At 31.3% G+C, this 9,797-nt stretch overlaps 2 protein-coding genes across 5 annotated transcripts in view; one reads left to right on the top strand and one right to left on the bottom strand.

The window, feature by feature from the left end:
- LOC106467481 (DDB1- and CUL4-associated factor 8-like) overlaps positions 1-3,780 on the top strand; it is a 65,185-nt gene extending 61,405 nt beyond the window's left edge. For both annotated transcript variants that reach the window (XM_013927840.2, XM_022395679.1), the window contains exon 12: positions 2,824-3,780. In XM_013927840.2, the coding sequence (XP_013783294.1) occupies positions 2,824-2,934 (111 nt within the window). In that variant the 3' untranslated portion in view covers positions 2,935-3,780. The remainder of the gene's footprint in view (positions 1-2,823) is intronic.
- LOC106467483 (transmembrane protein 147-like) overlaps positions 1-9,797 on the bottom strand; it is a 38,029-nt gene that overhangs the window by 9,839 nt on the left and 18,393 nt on the right. The window contains exons 3-6 of one of the 3 annotated variants that reach the window (XM_022395681.1): positions 7,186-7,206; positions 6,511-6,732; positions 5,494-5,615; positions 4,965-5,106 (exon numbers count right to left, since the gene is read on the bottom strand). In XM_022395681.1, the coding sequence (XP_022251389.1) occupies positions 4,977-5,106; positions 5,494-5,615; positions 6,511-6,732; positions 7,186-7,206 (495 nt within the window). In that variant the 3' untranslated portion in view covers positions 4,965-4,976. Of the gene's footprint in view, positions 1-3,917; positions 5,107-5,493; positions 5,616-6,510; positions 6,733-7,185; positions 7,207-9,797 lie in introns of those variants that run through there. The other 2 variants (XM_022395680.1, XM_013927841.2) reach the window with 2 other exon arrangements.

The following is a 9,797-nucleotide window of genomic DNA, read 5'->3' as shown; positions in this document are numbered from 1 at the left end:
AAAAGTATTTTTAATCTTAAAATGAACATTAATTTGCATGATAGATAGGAAAAATGCAAAAAGAAAAAAAAAAAGACGAGAAAAACATTGCTTTACAAACCTTAAGACTTAATAAAAAAAAACTGACATTTTAAGTATGAAAGAATTGTAATATTTACTGATAATCTGCCAAATTTCGTTAACATTCGCTTACTAATGCAAAAGTTATAGCATGAAAATTTTAACAAATGCAAAATGGTTACAAGGTCAGTCCCAGGGACCAAGCCTGTGCTTAAAAAGAGTTAAAAAACTTAAGAAGAGGGTGAAAGAGGAATTACCAACCAATAATAGATGAACATTATATGACTGTAATTTGTAGATACTCAGTGCTTTGTACGCTCTATACAATTGATGTCTTTATGGAGTAAAACCCTATTTTTTGTATGAAGTAAGGAGTAAAAAAATAAATCTTATCACTACTAACTGTTTATTATCATTACACTATATAAAGTTAGCTATCATATAAAGAAATACTTTCTCCATAGTTGAGCATAAAAATAGCCAACAAACAAGATAAATAAAAAATTTGGAATTTAAAAACCTGTAAATAGTGATTGTAAAAAAGTAAGCAAGCAAAGCTGGAGATGCTGTAGACATTATTTATTCAAACTACAAACCCCAATTTTGGCTCCCATGTTGTTACATAGAATTAAAGCCTTGTTTGCTTACTTTTTTTATAATCCCTATTTGCAGGTTTTTAAATTCCCAATTTGTTATTCATCTTGTCTTAATGTACTAAATCATTTGTGAACCCATGTCATTTACGTGCATGCAAACCTACCAATAATTAATGATATAAAACTAGTCAATGATATAAGAGATAAGTGTCTACAACCTATTAATCCTAACTGTTTTTAAAAGCACTTTCTGTTGCTGGTGTTTTTTTGACATAACAATGGTGTATTTCTTAACTATGTTTTGTTGTAATTTCATATAGTGGTTGACAGGAATATCTACGTATAAGTAGAACAAACAAAAAATGCCTCTTGCAGCATTGAGAAAATAAAGTTTACTTTCATTTTTTGAAAAATAACTGGCTCTATCAAAAAAACTTGTAAATTGTATCATACTAATTTCTTTTGGCGTATTCCACGTTTATAGCTTTTGACCATAATTATCTTTTATTAAACTTCATATAATTTTATTAATGTGTATTGATTGTTAGTGTGAATGAACAAATTTTTGATCACGAATGCTTTATTTTGATTACTTTGTGACAATAGTTAAAGGATGCTTTTAAAAAGTATTTTTGTTGTATTTCAGGATTTATTTTTTAAATATCTGCTATGGTTTAATAATTAGAATGCATAACAGTCTTCAAAACATTAGATGAGTATGTGGCAAACGCTGTATTAGTCAATAAATGTTTCTTTGTGTAGTTATGACATTGTCATAGAAATATCATATTAATAATCAATTTTATGAAAAAAATAAATTTGTTCAATGTGTAGATCCTGTTTTCAAGTATGTGTGTGTGTTGCTAGAAGAAAATGTTTGTGAACCACTTATGGTCCTGATTTTTTTTTTATTATTCAATATGATTTGTGCATTTGAACATACCAAGATTTGTTTCTCCAGCAAGAGCTGTGTTAGGCCTTATTAGCCTAAGTAACTGCTTGAGTGGATGAAGAAAATCACTGAAAATGTAAAACTAAGTAATAATAATATAAAATGGGTGTAAGCTTATTACTTATATTTAATGAAATCTTCTGATTAACAATTCAAAAAAATGTGTTTACCCAAACTTTGGATATGTAAAAAAGTTATTTTTATTGTACACCAGTAATCGTAAACAAAGTGGAACTGTATGTGCTGTTTTATAAAATAAAAATATTATAGAAAAGTTTTAATAGATTAGTAAGTCATAAAAAGTAATAAACATCTACAACAAAGGTATGCAGTTTTCTTTCTAAAAACATATCACTATAGAGTGGGCAATTTAATCAATTATCTATAAGCAGTGATCACACAGATCAAAGTCATGTAAACTAATTATCAATCAAAATTACAGTTGATTAATGTCAAGAGAATAATCAACTGATAGTAGTTTTGTTTTTCTGACTATACTGTTTGTGATTATTCCAACAGTTGATTAATCTATTCTCATGAAATAATTAACTAACTGAAATTAGGGAAAGTAATCAAAATATTGTCATTGTGTTTGTTGTTAAGTGCAAAGCTGCAAAATGGGCTATCTGTACTCTGCCCACTGCAGATATTGAAAGCAATTTTAGTGTTTTAAGTTTATTCAGCTTTGAGCCAGCATGGACTCTTAGGGTCTCAGGTTCAATTTTCGTTGCCAATAAGTTTGCTCATTCTGTCTTTGTTATGGCAAAGTTACTAAGTCTATCTGCCAATCTCGCTAATTTTGAATTGCTGACTATAAAGAACTCAACTGGCTGACAGCATCTTGCTAACTCTTGGTTTTCCATGGTTTTCAGGAACACTTAATCTACAGTGAGCCCATTGATCAGTAAATACCATTATTACCAAGCTCTAATCATTATGAAATCGTTTTGAAATTTCAAAGCTGCAATTGTAAACAAATTTCACATATATTTTATTTGCAGAAGGTAATTCTGAAGTTTTAAACTGTTTCTTCCAGTAGTTTTGTTTCACACAGCCAAGTCTTGTAGAGTTATTAATGCATTAATTTTTGAAACATCTGTTAAAAGGTTATGGTCAGAGAATATATATATGTATGTATGTATATACACAGATATCTAGATCACAGTATATGTTAAACACGCTTTGTAGAATCAATGTGAAGCTACTCTCTTACAGGAGCGAATGGAGGGGCAGGAAGCTGAGGAGTCGAGTCCCCATAGCAGTGATGCAGAAAGTGATGATGAAGATACAGATGCTCCACAAGCCATTCAGTGTTCACAGTCTTGAAATATTAAAGGTTTAGTGTTACATGTGTTAATAATAGTCTCTTTATGTGCTTAATTTGTATGTAGTAAGAGATAGGTACTTCTCTAGACAGGCCAATCAGTGAACTCTTAGTTCTTGGGAGAGTAAAATCTTGAAAAATCTTTCCCTTTGTAATGCTCAAGGCTATTGAATGTTTGAAAAATGTATTATTTTTTTTGTACTTTCTTTGAAAAGGTAGAGTATTGCCAGATAATTATGTGCAAATGGCAGGCATAAGTTACCATTTTGAAAGTGTATGTTTCATTGATGTTGCTAGAATTAAAATATATGTAAAAGTTGGCCTGGTGAGAAATACATGATATTCTTTGATACAAGTAAACTTAAAACAATAAAGTTCATGTAATTAAAAATCTTTCTGTATATAATGTAGGGTAAGATTAAGAAAAATCTATTTGATTGTGAAGTAAAAAACTACATTTTACTAATCCTCAAGTATTTTTGTCAAATTTCAATGTTTATCTTAAGAAAAATAATGTTTTTCTCCTAATAAAATACAGAAGTATTTTTTGTTCCTATATGTAAAATCACATTTTTTCTATAGGGTTTGATAAGTTGGTATATATAAAATAAAAAGCATCAATTCCTGTGATAATTGTAGTTACTCTTTAAAAGTTTATAGCAAAATTAAATTGTTTTGATCACTAACATGTACTTAGTAAAACTTGTATATCATATGACATACAGTGAACTTATAATCTGAGATGCCAAAGTTTGTATGAATGATACCCACATAAGATTTATTTTATTTGAAATAATTGGCAATAGTTTTTGTAAAATAATGTGTAGAATAAAATTTGTGCTCATGTATTGATTTTTTAATGTGGTTTCTGGGTAATGTATTTCTTATACAATATACAGTATGAAATTAAGGTGACTTGTGCCTGCTTAAGTAATGGAAGGTATGTAACAGGTTATTTCTAATTAACAACCAATCATACAAGAACTAGATCTACTTATAATATCTTAATGTCTCAATTTTATTGGTTCCTCTGGTTTGCTCAGTCAAATAATGTACAAGATATCTAGTATATTTTTCCACTACAAATTATTTTAAAAAACAGTAGATTTAATCAAAACAGATTCAGTTTCATAAGACGAATGAACACATTATTTACAAACATATCAAACTAAGAAATATTTGTTTTAGCAATAAATATGTGCTTTCTCAAAATTAATAAGTATCTAATTTTAATTTTTTAGTAATTTGAAAATCAAATCACTGTATGGAAGTTCAGTATGTTCCATTATACATAAATTTTATGTAGAAAATTGCATCTTGCAAACTGCTAGGCTGATAAAGATTATTTTATCTGAATTTTTAAAGTTATATATATGTATATAGTGTTTCAAAGTACAAAATAAACGACTTAAAAAGAACATTAACCACATTTTCATTAAGACTTAACTTCCCACCACAGTCAGTAAGCTATGTACTAAAAGAGAAAGGCTGCAAAAGTTCATCTTTTTGGTCCTGGAGTGAATCACAACTTATAACATAATGAAACATGGCTACTTTTACAACATACATATTCCTACAGTGATTAGTGAAATATCCAAATTGTTTTATTAAAACCAGTCTCTTAATTAAAGAAAAAAATTCATGTCATCTCAAATAGGGATAATTTATTACCCTGATGTATTTATTCCACTATTATGAAGTTCCCTCATAAAACAAAATTAACTTCATCAAGCATTGAGAAAAAAACCTTTACACTGAAACCAAACAATGTTAAATTGATATTATTATAAACAAAAGGTATTAAAGTATTTCCTCCTCACCCCTTTATATTTTCCATTTATTGAAGATTATAGACTGTGTTAATGGCCTAATTTGTTTTTCTTTTACTCAACCACTTCTTTTTCCACTCATTAATAAAATTAGTTATCTGATAACTTGAAACAGCAACTGTAAAAAAAAAAATTACAGGCTAGTAATTTTGTTCACAATAACATTAAAATCCTTAATTTTTTTTATTACCACTATCACTTACTAAGGCTAATGGTCAGTAAGAATTGAGAGACTGTGCTAAACTGAGGTAAATATGTAATGAAATCAGGCCCATTGACACTGCTCCAGATGCTTTGATGAGTAGAATAATCCAAGAACCAACTCCAAATGTATGCACAAACAACCTGAAAAACAAAAAATACCTACTTTAAATAATTTATGGTGAATTGCTCTCTCTCAGAAATAGGAAGCAGTTATTCCACATCACAAATAATATCAGCTGTGTAATTATTGTAATCTCTCTTTTCAATCACATCATCCATTTTTAATGAAAGATCTTAATTTTCTATTCTATATACAACCATTCTTATTAATCAGGTTACATAATTATCTTTGTTTCCTACAACATATTTTGGACTGAAAAATTTAAATCAGTTATACATAAGAAGTGGTAATTACATCACACATTAAAACATGCTACAACACCTTTATATGTTTTACATCACAAAGATTATTTTCATTTGTACAAACAGAAAGTTTCAGATATTATAGAAGTTAAAGAATGTGCTTACTCAACAATAAGTGGTCTGTAACAGCTTAGTGCAAGAAGTAATGTGACAACAGGAAGATGAGTTTTACGTAAGTCATGACGAGTCCACAACCACACCAATGTAGCAGTTGCAATATGATGCACCTGTAATATATATTAACAAGTTTACAACAAGGAGAATTGCTTATAAAATTCACCAAAAAGGTTATAAAAAAGTTATGGTAATAACTTAAAGCCTACAAGAATTTTTTATTAATATGAAAAAAACATGTCATGTGAAAAGTAACTACAAAAAATACTTTATAAAATATTATACAAAACAAATTATGCATTCAGTATTACACACTATGACAGCATCACTTGCAACTCCATGCATCTTTCTTTGTATAAATGTTTTAGGTTTTTATTTCGCATGATTTGTTTGACTTCAGTTGCCACATAACCCAAAAAATCTGTATCTCATGTAATTCCAACCTTCATAAGTTTCAGCCTAACATATGCAGAAACAAAATTAGTTTATTATCTACTTGGACCATCATATGCATTTGACATCAAACAGATAATAATAATTAGGTTAAAAGTTTAATACTATTTTAGGTAGGATGAAGAAAAGTAAAAAAAAAAGAATATTAAATTATAACATTAATGAACATAAAAATACCCCAAACAATTGATATTGCTGGTGCAAAAATCATATTTAAACATTCCAGTAAACTTGGCTTTACAACTACAGCATGAGAGAAAACAAAATTTGAAGATTGTAAGTGTTTGAAATGCTAAAGGGCTACAATACTTTTTTTTAATAAATCTATAAACAACTTAAGATACATCATGTAAGAATCTTCACATAACAAGTCTTTAAAATCGATGGTAACCATGTTAATCAACAAATGAAATACTTTATTAAATTTACATTAATAACATTATTGGAGAAGGGATTGTATTCTTTTAAGTTTTCAAAATCATTAAATCCTTGACATTGGTTTTCATGCACAATACTATTGTTAAATATATGTGTAAGATAAAAGATTTTCTTTACCAAACTGATGTTAGAGTCAAAACTCATCTGAAGGTACTTCCAGTCAAACTCAATTCCTCGAGCTCCAACCCAAAGGGGAAGAAACCTTGTAACAACAAGTTCAGCTGTAGCCCAGCCAAGTCCTGCAACAAGGAACTTAGTCTCACCTTTTCCAGCTATCTTTGTCATAACAAAATGCAAGCCCAATAAGTCTGCCAGATCCACTGTTGACTTCATGAATTCCTGGAAACACAAAAGGTTTCATTTCCTATCTGACGACACAAACCTGAAGTTTATGCATAAGCCAAACTTTAGACCAGTAAAGAAACTATAAACAAAAAAGTGTTCTTAAGGCTTGTAAAGCATAATGTAAAGTTTTCTATTAAAATACTTTCCTACTAAGGAAAAAAAAAGAGTACTACATCAAATGTACATAGACACTTAACAAAAAAGAAATATCTTAAAATGTTGATCACTTTTCTTTTTGAGTGATACGTGTTTTTATTATTCGTAGGCACTTCAGTGACTTTATAAAAATACTTCATCATTCATTAAGTACATTTTAATTAAACATGTACGAACAGCTTGACACTGTATGTTAAACTTTCATTCTTTACAAAGTGCAGATTATCTTAACAAGCTTCATTATACTATTTACTTTTAGTGCTTCCTTCTATAAAACGTGTACTTGCTTACCATGTCCAGCCTTATGGGAGCCTTGAATTCCGATATGCATTAAAGAGAAGAAAAATTATTGGAATATATGAACATTAGCTGGAGTACTGTCCATTAAATGAGTGAAATAAAAACTTGTTTGTAACAAAGAATAGGTCAATGTGCTCCCATTTTTTTTTTCCCTTAACACAATAAACATTAAAAGTGCAATAAAAATACATAATACTGAAAAGAAAGATATAGCGTTTTCAAGAATTCTGTCAGTATGAAATTAGATGGGGGAGGAGGGAATCCAATAAAACACTTAATTTCACAGGAGCAGTCACTAGGCAAACCATGTTATAAGGTGAATGATGAATCTAAAAATAAAGACAGAGACAAGTTTTAATCTAGGCTGAGTTTTATTTTTTGATTGACCTATCTTTAACAGCAGGTAACTGATACAAATTAGGCACAATAAGATTTTAAAAGTTTTTTTTGCAAAAACACATTTACATACTTTTATATTTAAGATATTTGTAAAATTTTGAAAATATCTTTACATACCACATAAACTTTTACTGGAAGGAAAATAGACTTTGTATGGTATCCACTATGGATGATATTGTCTGATGTGTCACACCAAGTACAAGTGAATTACTGTGGTGTGGTCATTTGTTTAGTTTTGCATGCAGGTTTTTTCCAATGAACTTTTCTTTAAAAGTATTTTCGCTCAAAGGTTATTTGCTTCGTGACTTTTCAGGAAAAGTGTTTGTTTCTAACAAATTAATTGCAAAGTAAACTGTACTGCGACATCGACAAAGAAATTTGCCATGCTTATGTTGAACCTGTTATGTCTCTGGTCGTTGTTTAATTTTCCGTAGAAATTCTTTCCCAAAAATCTCAGCGATAAAAGTCCTTTCTTAAATAAAATTAGTTCTCAATACAACTTTGCAATACACTTAATTTCCACAGTCACTTTAACTTAACACAAACTATAATTCACAACGATTCACGCACTTTACTTACGGCTTGACTTGATTATCTGTCTCTATATCTCTCTGTCTGCAATTATCTCTCTGCCGTCACTTTATTTGCCAGCATATATACAAGAACATAGCATGCCTAGATAAGTCTAGAGTTCCAAGGAACAGTCACGATCTTTCTAGAACTCCAGCGCATGCTCCAAGCTTCACGCGACTTATGCTGTCGTAACACTGCCCCTTCCTTAGTATTATTCATCCCGAACAATAGCTACTTACATTAAACCAACAGATAATTAACAATAACTTAATTAAATGTACAGAATTTACAAACACAAAATTAAAATTCAACAAAGTCTCTTCATTTTACGGGACATATCTTCTTCCGTACTAGTTTTGTTGGCTTCTGCTTCACGTGAGGTTCATCTACTCCATCAGGAAATGTCCTGTTATTGGTAACAGTCACATCAGTGGTAGTAACTTCATCAAGGGCTTCACTGTTTCCCTTCTCAAAACCGGGTAAAGTTTCTTCTTTGACAGTGGCTTTTTCAGGTGACATATCTTCAGCAGCATCATTTGTTCCATTGTTCACTTCGTTCCAACTGAAATGTCCTGGACCGTGATAACGCCAAAGCCTGTTGGCATGCACCACCTTTGGCTTACCTCGCCGACCACATTTTATACGGAAAGTCATGTCTGAGAGATGATCCACTATATCATATGGGCCTTCCCATGGAGATGACAACTTAGGAGACTTCCCTTTGGTTTTCCTGGGATTATACAACCACACCTTGTCTCCTGGTACAAAGCTGACTTCAGTAGATCTCTTATGGAATTCTAACACATTTTCAGGCAACTCTTCGTAAGATGGGCGTCCTGTTAACAGATCCACTGGCAACCGAAGTTCCCTGCCAAACATCAACTTTGCTGGAGTGTATCCAGTGGCTTCATGCTCTGCTGTCCTATAGGCCATCAACAGTGGAGGGAATAAGACATCCCAGTCATCTTGGTGGCTGTTACAAAACTTTGCCAATTTCTGTCCCAGTGTCCAATTGTACTTTTCTACCATCCAATCAGACTGTGGGTGAAGAGGCATTGTTCTGGTTTTTCATATGCCAAACAACTTGCAGCATTCATGGTGATTCAAAGTTACGGCCTTGATCACAATGCAGTTCGTATGGCATATCAAACCTGAAGAAATCATTAATACCCGAAGCTACAGTTGTAGCTTCCTGATTTGGTATTGCATATGCCTCAGGCCACTTGGTGAAATAATCCATCACCACACAAATGTACTTGTTTCCAGCACGAGTTTGAAGCAAAGGACCAGCAATGTCAACGGCTACTCCTTCCATTGGTGTGCCAACTTGATATAACTTCATTGTAGCACGTCCCTTATGCTTGGGTCCCCTTTTAGCACAACATGTACTGCATGTTCTGCACCATTCTTCCACATCTTGCATCATACCTATCCAGTAAAATCTCTGTCGTATGTGACTCAATGTCTTATTAACTCTAAGATGTCCTCCTGTTAAAGTATCATGCGATTGACGCAGAACAACTTCCCGTAACTTTCTCAGTATGATCGTTTCCCAGGTCGTCACATTCTCATCTCCGGACAAGAATACCATCTTCAAGCTTCAACTGGTCCCAATGTGCCCAATAGTTCTT

Source organism: Limulus polyphemus, unplaced genomic scaffold, assembly GCF_000517525.1.
Source record: "Limulus polyphemus unplaced genomic scaffold, Limulus_polyphemus-2.1.2 Scaffold2629, whole genome shotgun sequence".
In the NCBI taxonomy this organism is placed as follows: domain Eukaryota; kingdom Metazoa; phylum Arthropoda; class Merostomata; order Xiphosura; family Limulidae; genus Limulus; species Limulus polyphemus.
The sequence above is the reverse complement of the archived record's forward strand: the minus strand, read 5'-3'. Positions and strand labels throughout refer to the sequence as shown.